The 18,061-nt window shown below is 47.9% G+C and overlaps 1 protein-coding gene across 8 annotated transcripts in view; it reads right to left on the reverse strand.

Moving 5' to 3' along the window:
- Positions 1–18,061, reverse strand: part of PRKN (parkin RBR E3 ubiquitin protein ligase) — a 1,234,790-nt gene that overhangs the window by 28,783 nt on the left and 1,187,946 nt on the right. For all 8 annotated transcript variants that reach the window (XM_024996692.2, XM_024996689.2, XM_024996685.2 and 5 more), the window contains one exon: positions 11,530–11,613. In XM_024996692.2, the coding sequence (XP_024852460.1) occupies positions 11,530–11,613 (84 nt within the window). The remainder of the gene's footprint in view (positions 1–11,529; positions 11,614–18,061) is intronic.

Below are 18,061 nucleotides of genomic sequence, written 5' to 3' on the forward strand. Positions count from 1 at the left end.
TGCTCTAGAGCCCAGGCTCTGCAACAAGGGAAGCCACCGCAGTGGGAAGCCCGTGGACCACAACTCGAGAGCAGCCCCCGCTCTCTGCAACTAGAGAAAGCCCTCTCGCCACACGGAAGATCCAATGCAACCAAAAAAAAAACCTAAATGACTGCTTCTTTGCTCCAGTCCTGCAGGACTCATGGATGCAAGCCCCTTTGGCTATTAGGGCCAGGTGACCCCAGGTGGGTGGGGTCACCTCAAGTGGAAGCTGCAAAAGCTGGGTGTGTACAAACTCCTTCCTGCGAGATGCTGAGGCCTCGGTTCCATTATTGGAGCAGGCTGAGAGGAGAAAGGGGAGATGTATCTGCCTGCTGCCCTGGCCTCTGGGAAGAGCTGCAGTCAGCCCTGGAGGCCACTAAATTAGAAGCCTGGGCCCCAGGTGGCACTTTTAAAATGCCCCTTTCAGGATGGAAGATAGGCATTTTTTTTTTGGTCTGCTCCCAGCTCAAAATTGCTTCTTTGTTTGCTCCAGTCCAGAGGGACTCATGAGTGGAAGCCTTGTTGTCCATCAGAGCGGTATGTGATCCGTTCTGAGGGCAGCAGCCTTAACGGCTGCGGTGCAGATGTGTGCACGGGCTCCTTCCAGGGGGCCACTGGTGACTCATCATGGACTGCAGAGAGAAGGCAGGGGAACTGTGCTCTGGCTTCCCTGGTCTTCGAGGGTCACAGCCCGCCCTGCTGCTGCTATTGCTGCTAAGTCGCTGCAGTCGTGTCCGACTCTGTGCGACCCCACAGACGGCAGCCCACCAGGCTCCCCCATCCCTGGGATTCTCCAGGCAAGAATACTGGAGTGGGTTGCCATTTCCTTCTCCAATGCATGAAAGTGAAAAGTGAAAGTGAAGTTGCTCAGTCATGTCCGACTCTTATCGACCCCATGGACTGTAGCCCACCAGGCTCCTCCGTCCATGGGATTTTCCAGGCAAGAGTACTGGAGTGGGGTGCCATTGCCTTCTGCCCGCCCTAAGTGCCTGCTAAACACTGTCAAAGTAGGCAGATCACCTCTCTGACGGAAAGACCGTGAGATTTTGCCTGCGCCCTCCGCACTAAGCCCTGTGGGGAGAGCCATGGCGAGTGCTGCGCATCTTGTTAAGAATCACTTCTTGGTTTGCTACAGTCCTGTGGGTCTCACGCACACAAGCTCCGTTGGTTTTTAGAGCTAGCTGCTTTGGGAGTCAGTCCCTCCAGTGGGAATCCCAACAGTTGGTGCACAAGATGTGGGGTCCAAACCCTTTGGTCCTCGGGGAGAAGCTGCGTGTTGGGGGTTCCCTTGCAGTTCCAAGGGTCAATGCTGGGGTGGGGATGTTTTTTGCTGTGCTGCACGGATCATGCTCAGTCACTCAGTCGTATCTGGCTCTTTGTGACCCCGTGGACTATAGCCTGCCAGGCTCCTCCGTTCCCACTCCAGGGGATCTTCCTGATCCAGGGATCCAGGGATCGAACCTGTGTTTCCTGTGGCTCCTGCATTGGCAGGCGGATTCTCACCTGGGGCACTGTATGGCATGCAAGATCAAACCTGTGCTCCTTGAAGTAGAAGTGCCAAGTCTTAGCCGCTGGACGGCCAGGGAGATCCTGGGGGGCGGGTTTTAGCGCAAGAGTGTGTCAGCCTTTCCTGCCTGTTTCCATGCGGGCATCTTCTCCTTTGTCTGGTGTGCAGGAGTCACTCAGCTGGTCCCTGGATCCCTGTCATTGTACGGTGGACGCTGTACAGTCAGAGCTGGTTCTATTATGTCTCACGTTACTGCACTTCACAGGTATTCACTGTTCCAATCGCATTTGCTCACTTTGAGTTTTTGTGTCACATTTTGGTAATTCTTGTGATATTTCAAACTTTTCCATTATTATTATATGGGTTATGGTGATCTGTGACCAGTGACCCTTAATGTTACTATTGCAATTGTTCTGAGGCACCATGAATCATGCCTGTATAAGACTTTGAACTTAGCTGAGAAATGTTGTGTGTGTTGTGACTGCCCTGGAGCCCATGAGTTCCGCTGCCTTTCTCCCTCTTCTCAGGCCTCCTTATTCCCTGAGACACAACAGGATGGAAATTACGCCGATTAATAACCCTCAACGGTCTCTAAGAGAAAGGAAGAGTTGCAAGTCTCCGACTTTACATCAAAAGCTAGAAGTGACTAAGCTTAGTGAGGAAGCCATGTCCAAAACCTTGACAAGCTGAAAGCCAGACCTCCTGCACCAAACTGTTAAGTTCTGAATGCAAGGGGAAAGTTCTTGAAGGAAATTTAAAGTGCTACTCCAGTGAACACACAAACAATAAGAAAGTGAAAACAGCCTTATTGTGGATGTGGAGAAAGTTGTATGATCTGGAAAGAAGACCAAGCTAACCACAACACTGCCTTAAACCAAAGCCGGATCCAGAGCAGGGCTGTGCTCAGTCACTTCGGCCGTGTTCGACTCTTTGTGACTGCATGGACTGTAGTCCACAGGCTTCTCTGTCCATGGGATTTTCCTAGCCAGAACACTGGAGTGGGTTGCCATGCCCTCCTCCAGGGGCTCTTCCTGAACAAGAGATTGAACCTGTGTCTCCCGTGTCTCCTGCATTGCAGGTGATTCTTTACCAGTGAGCCACTGGGAAAGCCCTGAGCAAGGCTCTAACTCTCTTCAATTCTATGAAGGCTGAGAGCGGTGAGGAAGCTACATAAGAAAGGTTTGAGGCTGGCAGAGGTTGGCTTACGAGGTTTAAGGAAAGACGTCACTTCCATAACATAAAAGTGCAGAGTGAAGCAGCAAGGGCTGATGTAGAAGCGGCAGCAAGTTATTGAGAAGATCTAGCTAATTCATGAAGGTGGTTACACTGAACAACAGAAGAAACAGCGTTATCTTAGAAGAAGATGCTATCAGCACTCTCATAGTTAGAGAGGAGAAGCCAATGCTTGGCTTCAAAGCTTCAAAGGACAGGCTTATCCTCTTGTTAGGGGTGAATGCAGCTGATGACTTCAGTTCAGTTCAGTCGCTCAGTCGTGTCTGACTCTTTGCATACAGGGACTGCAGCACGCCAGGCTTCCCTGTCCGTCACCAACTCCTGGAGCTTGCTCAGACTCATGTCCACAGAGTCAGTGATAAGTTGAAGCCAACACGCATCTACCATCCCCCAAATCCCAGGGCCCTTAAGAATCGTGCTCTGTCTACTCTGCGTGTGCTCAATAAAAGCAGCAGCAAAGCCTGGATGACAGCACCCCTGCTCACAACACAGTTTACTGAGTATTTCCAGCCCATGGTTGAGACCTACTGCTCAGAAAAAAGGGTTCCTTTCAAGGTGTTACTTACTCACTGCCAAGGCACCTGGTGACCACAGAGCCCTGATGGAGACGCACAATGAGACTCACGTTGTTTTCATGCCTGTTGAGACAACATCCGTTCTGCCGCCCAAGCGTCAGGGCCACTTCGACTTTCAAGTCTTATGACTTAAGAAACACACTTCATAAGGCTATACCTGCCATAGACAGTGATTCCTCTGGTTGATTTTGGCGAAGTAAATTGAATACCTCTGGAAAGGACTCACATCTGAGATGCCATGAAGAACATTCATGATTCATGGGAAGAGGTCAAAATGTGAACATTCACGGGAGTTTGAAAGAAACTGATTCCAGTCCTCAAGGGTGATTTTGAGGAAGGAATGGCAGATGTGGTGGAAATGGTGAGAGAACTAGAACTGCAGCCTGAAGATGTGACTGAATTGCTGCAATCTCATGGTAAACTTTATGGATAAGGAGCTGCTTCTTGTGGATGAACAAGTAAGGTTGTTTCCTGAGATGGAATTGACTCCTGGGCCAGATGCTGTGACAATGGTTGAAACAACAACAAATGATTTGGAATATTACCTAAACTGGCTTCATAAAGCAGTGGCAGGATTTGAGAAGACTGACCTCAATTGTGAAGGCAGTTCTACTGTGGAGAAATGTTACAGAGACATTGTTCGTGAAAGGAAGAGTCAATCCATGTGGCAGATTTCATTGCTGTCTTATTTTGAGAGATTTCCATAGCCATCCCAACCTTCAGCAACCACCACCCTGATCAGTCAGCAGCCTCAACACTTGCTCCTTGGAAGGAAAGCTATGACAGACCTAGATAGCATTTTAAAAAACAAAGACATCACTCTGCCAATAAAGCTCCATGTAGTCAAAGCTATGGTTTTTCCAGTGGTTATGTATGGATATGAGAGTTGGAGCTGAGCACCAAAGAATTGATGCTTTTGAACTGTGGTTTTTGGAGAAGACTCTTCAGAGTCCCTTGAACTGCAAGGAGATCCAACCAGTCCATTCTCTTAAAGGAGATCAGTCCTGAGTGTACATTGGAAAGACTGATGTTGAAGCTGAAACTCCAATACTTTGGCCACCTGATGTGAAGAGTCGACTCATTGGAGAAAAGCCTGCCTGATGCTGGGAAACATTGAGGGCAAGAGAAGAAGGGGGTGACAGAGGATGAGATGGTTGGATGGCATCATCGACTCAATGGACATGAGTTTCAGCAAACTCGGGGAGATAGTGAAGGACAGAGGAGTCTTGTGTGTTACAGTTCATGGGGTCACAAAAAGGCAGACCCAACTTAGTGAATGAACAATAGCTTCTTATTAAGGTATGTACTTTTGGAACACAATGATATTGTATACTTAATAGAATACAATAGAGTGCAAACGTAACTTTTATATGCACTGGGAAACAAAAACATTCGTGAGACTTGCTTTACTGTGATATTGCCTCGTTGTGATGGTCTGGAACTGAACCTGTATTATTATCTCTGAGATGTGCCAGTGGGTTTTGTGTGGGCGTGAGAAGCGGGGGGCTCAGGGGTTCCTGTGTCACCATCTTGGCCTCTGTCCCCCTCCCCATTCCTGTAGCATGCTTTCCCAGCCTCACAATGAGGCTGGACACGTGAGGATGAAAGTGGGGGGGGGTGTCATCATTCATTCACTAACATTTAATGGGTACAGCCTAAGCTGGACACTGGGGTTATAAAGACAAAACAGGTACAAATCTTGCACCAAGAAAGCTTAGAATCTTAGGGAAGATCCAAGGAAACAGCACTTCAATGTGATGAATGGATCACAGAGGTCTGTGTAGTAGTCTGAGAGCTTGGAGGAAGTCGTGGGCTGGGCGCATGGCTTCATGGAGGAGGTAACACATGCTCTGGGTCTTCCAGGTCGAGTAGGAGCTTGGCAGGCAGGGGTGCACACTCCCATTAGACACAGTAGATTTATGCATCAGAGAGAGGGGTCAGTGTTCCCAGACTCCTTTAAGCAGGCACAGCCAATGAAAATAATCTCCTCTGTGGCTTTGGACAACACTGCTACAACTCTGGAAGTCTCATTCGCCTTCTTGTTGAATAGGAGGAGGAACGTCAACTGCTTAGAACCCCTGGGAGAATGAATCAATTTATGTGGTTTACAAGAGCAAGTGTTTACTTATTAGAAAGCCTCCAGGGGAACACATGGAGGAGAACACCCCGCTTGAGCAAGCAGCAGCAAATGGGGCTGGACTCGCATTAGCCCGAGAAGGATTGATCTTCTGTCACTGATTCCCCAGACCCCCAGCAGTTTTGACTTCAAGCTCGTTCAATATTTTAAAACCAATTTAAAACCAATTTTTGAGTTGGTTTTTTTTTTTTAAATATTGCATTAATCAAAAAATGCATTAAGTGTAGGGTCAAATAGCTTAGTTGATAGGAAAAGCCCAATTGGGCCCCAGGAGACACAGGCTTGTCTGGTTGGATAATGTCATATCAAAGCCCAGAAACCGCTCAGCTTTCAAGAGAGAACAGTGGAGCATGGCCACGGACGCCTGAAAGGAAAAGCCTTACAAGTGAATTGAATGGAAAGGAAATTTGAAGAAGGCTAATGACGGTATTTTGTTGTATTAGCAACATTCAGACATGAGGATTCATCTGAAGCTTTCCGTCCCAGGAGGGGAGGCTGCGATGAGATTTTTATTGTCAGGTGTGTGGAGTGCCATCCTTTCAAAGGTTTCAGGTCAATGGGATTGCAGAGGTCACCCATTTGAAGATCACTGTGGTCTGAGAGAAATGAAGGAAACAGAAAATAAACTGGCTCTAGGAAAATAAAAACCCTTCATTCTCTTGCCAAATGGAATTGGCTCTCTCAGTTTGATGAAATAGATTGTTGGGTTCATCCTTCTCCGTGTCCAAGAGTAGTCCTGGGTGAAATGAGGAAACCGGAGACGTGGAGAATATACGGGTTATCCTGGGTTCTTTTCTCTCTCTGCCTTGCATAGGGAAGGCTGAATCCTTTGTGGCTGGTTCAGCTGGGTGTGGCCAGGGGAGACATTAGCAAGAGCCCAGAGGATGGGTGGGAGAAGCCAAGGTGTGGTCATCACTCCCCTCCAGCTTTGGGTCCACTCCTGGCAACGTAGACTCCCCGCCCCCCAATTGCGTCTCTTTTCAGAGCTCCTCTGTGGCTCCGGCCCTTGAGGCGGGTCCCTGTGAAACACCCTTTCCGCCTCCTCTCCCTCAGGCCCGGGGCAGTCACGGCTCCCCCCGATGCTGGACTCTCAGACCTTCCCCATCAATCTTGGTTCTTGCGACCCTTCCCCCCACTGCAGGTCACTGTGACCCTTCAATTACAGTCTCTTCATGTGTGCATCTGAGGAGGACCCTCAGTGGGTCAGAGACTTAGGAAGAAATGGCAGCAAACCCCCCAAACTCCAGTTGCCTTCTGTTCTCAGGCAGTCGTGGACCAGCAGAATTTTCCAGTTTGGTTGGGCCATTAGCTTCATTTTGAAATAAGAGAAATAAGAGAAATAAGCACCAGCTTGGGGCTGGTGCACTGGGACGACCCAGAGGGATGGTGTGGGGAGGGAGGAGGGAGGAGGGTTCAGGATGGCGAACACATGTATGCCTGTGGCGGATTCATTTTGATATTTAGCAAAACTAATACAATTATGTAAAGTTTAAAAATAAAATAAAAAAAAAATGAAATAAGAGAAATATGAGGCCTGGTTCAGTTACCAGGGGCACCAGGCAGGAAGGAGGCTCATTTTAGAGAGGTCCTATTCCAGAGGTGTCTCTTCTGAATCCTCTCCTGGATATCCCTGTCTAGGATTAAAGATTCCTTGTTGGAATTCCTATCATATTGACTGTGCAGCCCTGTGGCATCTACCGTGTGTGTGCTCAGTTGCTAAGTCATGTCCGACCCTTTGCAACCCCATGGACTGACTGTAGCCCGCTAGGCTCCTCTGTCCATGGGATTTTTCAGGCAGGAATACTGGAATGGGTTGCCATTTCCTCCTCCAGAGGACCTTCCTGACCCAGGACAGAATCCACATCTCCTACGTCTCCTGCATTGCAGGCAGATTTTTTTTTCTTTTTTCTTTTTTTAGCCACAGAGCCACCTGGGGAGCCTGTGACATCTGATAAAGTAACACAAACTCCATGAGAGCAGGCACTTTATCCCCGCAGACGAGAACAAAGCCTAACCTGTTAGAGGTGTTTAATACTATTGAAGAAATGAAAGAACCTCTTTTCCTTGATAGATGCCACTGTGGAAAGGGAACGTTGCCTGAAATCAGGCCATCGCCACGGCAGCGGCCCCTCCCCTGAGGGAAGTTCAAGAGTGCAGAAAACCAGGAACCGCTCTATGCCCTGGGTACTGGCCAAGGTAGGCAAGATGTACATCGAAGGGATAATTTCAGAGCCCGGACCCTTGCACCTTCCCACACAAAGAAAGGCACTAAAATCATTAACGTGAGAGGTCTGTTTTGTGTGATTAGCAGTAATCTTTGCTGCCCCAGTGGCTCAATTGGTAAAGAATCTGCCTGCAGTGCAGGAGACCCAGTTTCGAGCTCTGGGTGGGGAAGATCCCCTGGAGAAGGAAATGGCAATCCACTCCAGTATCTTGCCCGGAGAATTCCATGGACAGAGGAGCTGGGGAAGGCTACAGTCCGTGGGATTGCAAAGAGTCGGACACGACTGAGTGATTAACTTAACTTTGATGTTTGACTCCATTTTTTTTTTCAGCACAAACTATTATCAGAAAAGAACAAAAACAAAAACTCCTATTACTCTCCTCCTCCCTTACATCTTCAGAGTGGTTCTTCAGATCTGTCTGAGAGTCTGTCTCCTGGCTATAGTCCTCAGTAAGGTCCCTAGATAAAAACTTAATTCACAACTTTTAGGGTGTGCATTTTTCTTCAATTGACACCATCATCACTCAACAAACACCTATTAGATGTCAGAGCACCGCGTACTGTCTTGAGCCTCAGGATGCAGGGATGAACAGAAGTCTAGCTGGCGAGAACCTTGCTTCTGCACTTTGTCCATTTGGTGCCCTCTGCTGGAACGTTCTATGTCACCTTATTCCCCTGTTCCCTTGACAAGCTCTGACCCACCTTTCATGACTTTCTTAGGGAAGTGTTATACAAAACTGGATTTGCTACATTTTGTTTTGGCATATTATTACCATTACCTATTTTCCCATAAGCCTCCCCTATAGCTCCCTGGTGAGCCTCTGAAGATAAATGTACTTCTCTGAATTTTTTCAGAGAATCTAGCAGGGTGACTGTCCCATAGAAATGCTGTTTAATACCTGCTAATAGATGGTGTCTGCAGACACAGGCCCCTTGATACTGGCCATCTGTCCCTAAGGCCAGCTATAACGTTCTTTCTCCCATATTGTGGAGCTCCTTTCCTTTTTTTTAATTTGGGCTACCTTAACCAATGGGGCTTCCCTGGTGGCTCAGTGGTAAACAACTCACCTGCCAAGGCAGGAGACGTGGGTTCACTCCCTGGTCTGGGAAGATCCCCTGGAGAAGGAAACGGATACCCACTCCAGTATTCCTGGCTGGAGAACTCCAGGGACAGAGGAGCCTGGCGGGCTACAGGCCATGGGGTCACAAATGAGTCGGACATGACTGAGAGATTTATTAACAACAACCTTAGTGGTCAACACCAAGGTTGGTTGGTTCCTCCTGAATGAAGGGGTTGATGGAGTGGGTCAGGCGCTGGCCAGCTTTGGGTTAAGCAGTGCTCTTCTTCACTTCACTGCTACTGTTGGGAGATAGACAGATGTTAGGGTATCCCTTCTTGGAAGGCCTTGTCCATGCTCTTATCAAATGAACAGAGGGGTGTGAACTGATGGACAACACCCATTTCCAAGAGCATCCGCCGGTCTTCCGGTCTAGCCCTTCTGGTCCTGAGGCGGTGGCGGGGGTGGGTGGGGGTGGCGGGAGTCTCAGGGACACCATTATTCCTGACCTCTGGACCCAGCGAGCTTGCATTCGAATGCCCTGGAGCTAAAATGAGTCAACAGAAAGGGCGTGTGCTGCCTCTGCTGTAGGAACGGCAGCCCAGTCCTAAAGCTCCCAACATGGTCAGGCCAGCATACTAGGAGCTGCTGAGAAGCCCTGAGCTCATGTACTGTGCTTCCATGGCTACTTTAAATTGAGTAGAAACCTCCACAGAATCTCATAGGGATTCACTTCTTTATGCTCTCATTTTAGAGCATTTTTTTAAAAAACAGGCTTTATTTCATTTTTTGTTTTTAGAATGTTAACATTCATTTCTTTTTGGCTCTGCTGTTTCTTTGCTATGCAGGCTCCTTTCTAAGGTGTGATGTGAGAGTTTCTCATTGCAGGGGCTGCTCTTGTTGCAGAGCTGGGGCTTTAGAGTGCGTGGTTTCAGAAGTTGCAGCTTGCGGACTCAGGCTCAGTACCTGTGTGCACAGACTTAGCTGCCCTGAGGCATGGGGATCCTCAAAGATCAGGGATTGAATCCGTGCCACCTGCGTTGGCAAGTGGATTATCGCTGAGCCACAGGGAAGCCCTTTAGAACATTCTGATATTTACCATTCTCAACTTTTGAAATTAAAATGTTCTGGAACTTCTATGCCTATTGATGAGGTTCCTGTCAATAGAATGGCTAAAGGATTTATCTGGGTAGATTTCATGTTTATACCCCTCTTAATGTCTCTATCAGGAGAAAAATAATGAGCAAATTCATCAAGTGTGTTGAAATTTTTACTCCTTTCCCCTAAGGTTTGGCCGATCATTGTTGTTGTTCAGTCACTAAGTCATGTCTGACTCTTTGTGACCCCATGGACGGCAGCTTCCCCGTCCTTCAGCGTCTCCTGGAGTTTGCTCAAACTCATATCCATTGAGTTGGTTATGTCACCCCACCATCTCATCCTCTGTCGCCCACTTCTCTTCCCGCCCTCAAGCTTTCCCAGCATCAGGGTCTTTTCCAAAAGTGAGTGATAATCAACAACTAAAAGAAAATACATTTGCATTTCCTAAAGCCTGATACAGCACTTCAGAGAGTCAGCCTCAGGAAACACGTGCTTTACCTCATCAAGACTGAAATGAGGTATAGCTCAGCTCTTTGCAGGATGACACCCTCAGCAGGAAACCCCTTTTCTTGTCAGTTTAGAAGGCAATGGCACCCCACTCCAGTGTTCGTGCCTGGAGAATCCAAGGACAGGGGAGCCTGGTAGGCTGCTGTCTATGGGGTCACACAGAGTCGGACACGACTGAAGCGACTTAGCAGCAGCAGCAGCAGCAAAGCTACATTGTAACTTTTAAACCAGGTGCCCCTAAGCTCTGTTCATCCAGGGTGGAGCACACCTATCAGATCTTTTGATCATATAATAGCTTGTCTAACCTGTTGGTTCTTTCCATAGATCAAAGAAGTGGGAAAGATGAATAAGCAATTAGCATATGACCAGATCTCCTCAGAGTTTAGTAATCTCTCGAACAAGCTATATGAGCAAGAGAGCATCCAAAGAAAGCTCACAAGAAGTCAACAAGCCTGCACGCAGGGGGATGACGATGACTCTGAGCCCCCATCTCAGTGACTCACCGATACTACTTCCCTTTTTCCCCTTAAAACCTTCATGGCTGAGCAGACTCTTCAGAGATGGTTTCTGGGGGACACTGAGTCCACCATCTCCTCAGATTGTCGGCTTTCTGATCAAAAGCAATTTTCCTTTCTACCAACAGCTGCCTCTCAGGGATTGATTTTCCAGCAGTGAGGAGCTGGACCTGAGTTTGGTAAGAATATTGCTAAAGAAACAACGATATTTTTGCATCATATAATACTTCTATCACATCATTCATGGAGAGAGTTCTCACCAAAGACTTTAAACAAGGGCACTTAAAAAAAAATAATGTGAAGTTAGTATTGATTTCCCTGATTCAGAGGTTGTTAAATTGCTTGATGTCTTTTCTAAAGACTCCTCCGATCACGCGACTCCTTATCCCTACTCCACTCGCCTCTGGGGAACAACTCCCGTGGAAGAACCAACACACCACACATAACCGTTGGGAAGTCTGCAGTGGGACCCTGAGGACAGGGGTCGTCTGGAGGGACTGATGACTGGGGAGCTGGAGCCCCATTACCATGGCCGTAGGCTGCTAGTCTGGTCCTTTCTTTTTCAGATTGGAACCTTTGGTGATCTCCAGAAACCAGCTCCTGTCCCCGACGAGAGCCTGAGCCCCGATCTGGGGAAGGAAGAGAGCGCATTACCTGAGTGACTGTTCCTGAGGCTTCAATCACGGCGCCGCAGTCACCCTCGTGGTACGGTTCCTTACAGTCCCGGCAGAAGACGAACTGCGGGAGAACACAAGCAGGTTAGAGGCGGGCTTGCGGGCCCCGTTTGGTCACAGCCTGCTTTCCTTTCCCTAGCTTGCTCTACTCCTGCCCCTGACTTGGTGATGCTTTCTGAGCCAAACTACCTTTCGCAAAGAGGAAAAACAGTCCTATTTTGATGACACTGTTCACTCTTTACTAAAGAATGTTCCAAGCACCGCAGAAGCACTTTGAAAATGAGTCACATTTCCTCTCTTCAAAATGTTTCTAGCCTAGCAGAAGAGACAGCAATGCAAAGAAATACCTATGGTTAAGTGTTACTGGTGTTAGCATATGAGGAAAACAACTCAGCCAAGAATTTCACATCTGATATTTATTTACTTGCATCAGTTCAGTTCAGTCCCTCAGTCGTGTCTGACTCTTTGTGACCCCATGGACTGTAGTATTCCAGGCTTCCCTGTCCATCACTAATTCCTGGACCTTGCTCAAACTCATGTCCATCAAGTTGGTGATGCCATCCAACCATCTCATCCTCTGTTGTCCCCTTCTCTTGCCCTCAATCTTTCCCAGCATCAGGGTCTTTTCCAATGAGTCAGTTCTTCACACCAGGTGGCCAAAGTATTGGGAGTTTCAGCTTCAGCATCAGTCCTTTCAATTAATATTCAGGACTGATTTCCTTTAGGATGGACTGGTTGGATCTCTTTGCAGTCCAAGGGACTCTCAAGAGTCTTCTCCAACACCACAGTTCAAAAGCATCAATTCTTCAGTGCTCAGCTTTCTTTATGGTCCAACTCTCACATCCATATGTGACTACGGGAAAAACTATAGCTTGACTAGACAGATGTTTGTTGGCAAAGTAATGTCTCAGCTTTTTAATATGGTGTCTAGGTTGGTCATAGCTTTTCTTCCAAGGAGCAAGTGTCTTTTAATTTCATGGCTACAGGCACCATCTGCAGTGATTCTGGAGCGCAAGAAAATAAAGTCTCGCACTGTTTCCATTGTTTCTCCATCTATTTACCACGAAGTGATGGAACCCAATGCCATGATCTTAGCTTTTGGAGTGTTGCGTTTTAAGCCAGCTTTTTCACTCTCCTCTTTCACTTTCATTAAGAGGCTCTTTACTTCCTCTTCACTCTCTGCCATAATGGTGGTGTCATCTGCATATCTGAGGTGATTGATATTTCTCCCTGCAATCTTGTGCAGGGAGTCTTCCAGCTTGTGCTTCATCCAGCCTGGCATTTTGCATGATGTATTCTGCATATATTTTCTTGAATAAAGGATTTATATATCCATGTTAAAGGTCTTACTTTTGTATTGAAAGTCTACTGTGGAAAGAAGAATGGGCCATCATGGGTTGAATTCCGTGCTGCCAAAACTCATATGTGGAAGTCCTAACCCCCGGCACCTCAGAATGTGACTGTGTTTGGAGATAAGACCTTTGAAGAGGTAAGTAAGATAAAATGGGGTTTCTCAGGTGGTGCTAGTGCTAAAGAACATACCTGCCGATGCTGGCGACATCAGAGATGTGGGTTCAATGCCTGGTTGGGGAAGATCCCCTGGAGAAGGAAATGGCAACCCACTCCAGTATTCTTGCCTGGAGAATCCCATGGATAGAGGAGCCTGATGGGCTACAGTCCATGGGGTTGCAAAGAGTCAGACATGACTGAAGTGGCTTAGCACACACGCATGCAAGGTAAAATGAGGTCCTTGGGTGGGACTGAGCTATAGGACTGGTGTCCTTACAGAAGGCGATCAGGACAGGCACTGGGACTGAGAGACGACCATGTGTGGGTGAGGGAACGTGAAGTGTGAGTCACTCTGACGTGTCTGACGGGACTGTGGCCCGCCAGGCTCCTCTGTCCCTGGGATTCTCCAGGCAAGAGTACCGGAGTGGGTTGCCATGCCCTCCTCCAGGGCATCTTCCCGACCCAGGGCTCGAACCGGGGTCTCCTGCCCCAGGGACGTCGAAGGAGAAGGTGGCCATCTGCGAGCCGAGGAGAGAGGTCGCCGAGAAACCGCCCCTGCTCCCCCGTTCTCGGACCCCCGGCCTCAGGAACTGTGAGAACATACGTTCCTGTGGTCTTAGCCCCGCTGTGGCGCCCCAGGAAGCTAAGGCGTGGCTGAAGTGAAGCCTCTCACCCGGAGACGGCGCTCCTGTCAGCATTCAGCGCTCCCTTCAGGATGGAGGAGACCTAGGAGTCGATGGTCCTCCCCTTTCACTGACTGAGGAGGAGGCTGGAGACCTGAATGCTGCAAAAGGAAGCTGGCCTACGCCGGCGGGCCTCGCTCGGCCCTGCGGCCTGCTTCCCCTGCCCCCACGCCCGCCGGCCTCGCTCGGCCCTGCAGCCTGCCTCCCCTCCCCGGCCCCGGCCGGCTCGGAGGCGCCGCGGTGGCTGAGGGCCTGGGCTCCGCGGCGACGCCCCGGGCTGGAGCCATCGCCCCGCCCCTTGACGACCAAGACCACCTTGGAAGAGCGGCCTCGGAGCCTGGGCCTCGGTTTCCTCCTCTGAGAAGACAGGGTGGCAATGATAACTGTCTCACATGAGCGCCACGAGAGGTAGCTGAAATAAAACACACGCTCAGTGGCTACAGGCAGGCCTGGCACACGGTGTTTTCTGAGGAGATGCCAGCCAGGCACTGTCCTTATTTCACGGCTGGAGAAGGAGTTAGTTAGATAGTGTTGGCTGCTCAGTCATGTCCAACTCTATGCCCACCGGGCTCCTCTGTCCATGGGATTCTCCAGGCAAGAACACTGCAGCTGGTTGCCATTTCCTTCTCCAGGGGATCTTCCCAACCCAGGGATCAAACCTGCATCTCCTGTGTGTCCTGCATTGGCAGGGGGTCCTTTACCACTGGTGCCACCTGGGAGATGAGTTCCTTCACTAGAAAACTGGTTCCCTTCAACAACCACTCAATTTACTCCGTGGGGAGTAACATCTCTCCCAGCAGAAGCTGTATTCAGGGAAGATGTTCCAGCAGAAAAGAGAGCCGGTCAACGAGTATGGTGTGTGGGCGATGGTGGTGGTTTTAGAGAACAGGCCCAGTGAGATCTGATACTCCTCTGCTTGAGAGGCAGCCTCCATACCCCTCCTGCCTAAATCTGGATGTGCTGACCCCTCGACCAGAGTTGGGAGAAGTGACAGCCTGCCACTATTGGGGCCCTGGCATGCTGCAGTCCATGGGGTTGCAAGGCATCAGACACAACTGAGCCACTGAACTGAACTCACAAAAGCTGGCAGCTTCCACTCTCTGTCTCCTGGGACATTTGCTCTTGAAGCCCAGTCACAATGGAGAGGCGTGCATGGAGAGGAACTGAGGCCCCCAGCCGACAGCACTCTTGCTGGCTGGTGTCTGAGCCGTGTTTCACCTGGGTCTTCCAGCGTCTGGGTGACCTGCCCCCTGCTCACCCCACGTGGACTGGAGACAAATGCTTGCACAGGGCTCTGTCCAAATTACAGGTTTGCGGGCAAAGGCAAAACAAAGCAAAGCAGGAACCAGACTGTCACTGTTCTAAACCCTAAGTTTGGGGATGCTTTTTACATGGCAATCGATAAGCCCATACAGCAATGACACTGTGTTCCTGGAAGCCTCGAAGAATTTCCAGAGGCTGGAAAGCTCCCAAATTCATATACTAGAGCATAAACCAGAAATTTCACTCAATTTTGCTTGAGATAAGACTGATTTGGGGACTTCCCCGGTGGTCCAGTGGTTCAGAATCCTCTTTCCAATGCAGGGGGACACGGGTTCGATCCTGGTGGGGGAAGTAAGATCCCACATGCTGTGAAGCAGCTAAGCCCACTTGCCACAACTAGAGAGAGGCCCTTGAGCTGCGGCTAAGACCTGATGCAGCCAAAAAGAAGGTTGAACTGATAACCCCCCAAACAAACAGGATCTAGAAAAACCCAGCTTCATCCCAAACACATCACCACTCTGCCTCACCTCAAAATAACAGCCTTTTCAGGACGGTTTTTTTCACGTTGTCTTTTCCAGAAACAGGTTCCCTGCTCCCTCCTACCCTCCCCACGGTCACTTTCTTGTTTCAACAACTCATCTGAAAATAATTTTAATGTCAGGGCATAACAAACAAGAAGAACAAGTATTTTATGAGGAAGAGGCCTCCTCTACAGATGTCACCATCTGGCTTCCGAGCCAACACTTTCAGAGTCTTTTAGCCTTCTTATTTCTTCTCACAGCAAAGAGACTGAGCCCGCCTTTTGTGGGACGTAAGCGTTCCTCAAAGGTTCATCTTGGTGGGAGAGGGGGGTGTGTCAGCTCGTGTTTACACAAAGCACCAAGACGGCCAGGCTTTCACTTCTGACATTTTAACTTTCCCTGAACTGAAAGCTAATGCAGCGAACAGTGAACAGGTTGGATCCTAGAGTTCCTTCTTAAGGTTTTTCTTTTTTTTTTTTTTAACGTATCCGCTCATCTGGGTTTGCCTCAGACCCATCACTCTGCTCTTGTGTAGAAAAACTGTGAGCTGTGTGGTTCACTCATTGAGAAGAGCTCACTGTATGATCTCAGCCCAGCGCTTTCCATGGAAGCAAGTCTGATCTCTTGGCGTGACAGGGAAAACGCTTCACATCTTATTAGCTCGTGGGTGAGATATAAAACCAGTTTCATGGTAGAGGAACACCCTGGAGGTTGATCATTTTGACAGAATAAATAGGGCTTTCCTGACACAAAGACATTAAATTCCCTTTCCTACCAGTGCTACAAAGAATAGAGTATTAAAAAAAAACCGGAAAAGAAAGCGCATATAAAAATTAAACCCTCACCGCTTCAGTATGGCAAAAGACAAGCAAAAGCTTGAAGAATGTGCTGGTGATGATTTAGCATGAATGCACTTGCTAATTTGCTCTTATTCAGAGAGTATAACTTAAGTTTAGCTACATCGTGCCTTTGGCTTTCCAGTTAAATAACTCAAATCTGTCTCATACAAAATGGGGATATAATTAGAAGGTCTGGTTTGATCTAAAAAATATCTTCAGGTTTTTAATTTAATTATCTAGAAGACTGTCAACCAGGTGCTTGAACAAATGCTTAGGCCTTCGTTTCTCAAACTGTGTAGCAAGGAGCCCTGGGATGCCACAACAAATTCACAGAGGTGTGGTGGGATTATTTACATTTTTGAGGAAAAGCACAGTGATGCTTGGCATCTGTGGGACTCTGAATTACTAACTCATGGCATTAATGTACATTGTACTGCTCTTCTTTTGATGACATCCTGTTTTTGCAAAGCAGGATTTTTGGAGGTTACTGTGTGATAAGAAAGACAGGTGAACATTTCTTTGGACCAGGAGATGTAGTTATTTAAGAATGAAATAAATACATTTTTTTCTTTCAATTTATATGAACTGTTTTTTCAAATGGCTATTAAGTTGTTAAGATATTAATTCTTACTATGTTATTTGGACCTAAATATTTAATAAACAGAACTGTTAGGCATTTCTTATGGCCTAGAAGCACCAGGAGAAGCAGCCACAAAGGGCAAGGTGAACAGAGGAAGTTTGGGGAATTCTGGCTTAGGCAGACATAGGATTCCTTGAAATCATATTTTGGGTTTGTTTGCAAAAACTCCCAGGGCACAGGTATTTCCAAAGAGCTTGAGGAGGAAGCAAATCTGACTGTAATATTTTCATAGTCTTTCTACCGACTTACCTGTCTCCTTTCTAGGGCACATAGATCTGGCTTTACCAATAGTGTCGACGGCCACAATTTCCCCAGGGGCTTATTAGTGATTAACTGTGGGCTCACTTTTGCTGAGGCTCTTTTAAGATGCCTTATGAGTAAACACTAATAGAATCGACTACCACCCATTTACATTGTATACTTTTCCTGGGTTATTTTCTTTTGAGATAGATCTGACAAATGCCAACAATTTCTGCAGTTTTTTAAAAAAAGAATCTTTAAAGCTTAAAAAAAAATCTTAACAGTAATAATACTTACTCTATTGATTTTCTAAACTCTATCCCCTTATGAAATTTGATTAAAAACAGATACATATGGGCTGTATTATCTTAGTGTCTGTGATGTTAGTTTCATGTGTCCACTCGGCTAGACTATGGTGGTGGTGGTTTAGTTGCTGAGCCGTGTCCGACTCTTGCAATCCCATGGACTGTAGCCTGCTAGGCTCCTCTGTCCATGGGATTTTCCAGGCAACAACACTGGAGTGGTTTGCCGTTTCTAGCGCCCAGTTATTCGGCCAAGCACTAATCTAGGTTTCTCAGTGTAGGTATTTTGTAGGTAAGACCAATAGTCACTTTACCTTAAGGAAGGGAGATGGTCCTAGGTAATCTGGATAGGACTGATTCCATCAGTTGAAAGTTTTTAGGAGCAGAACTGAAGCTTCCTCAAGAAGAGAGTTCACCTGTGGACAACTGAGTTCCAGCCTGCCCTTCCTTGCAGCCTACTCTATGGATTTAGGCCTTGCCTGGCCAGCCCCATAACCACATAAGCTAATTCTTTG

This window comes from Bos taurus, chromosome 9, assembly GCF_002263795.3.
Source record: "Bos taurus isolate L1 Dominette 01449 registration number 42190680 breed Hereford chromosome 9, ARS-UCD2.0, whole genome shotgun sequence".
NCBI lineage: Eukaryota > Metazoa > Chordata > Mammalia > Artiodactyla > Bovidae > Bos > Bos taurus.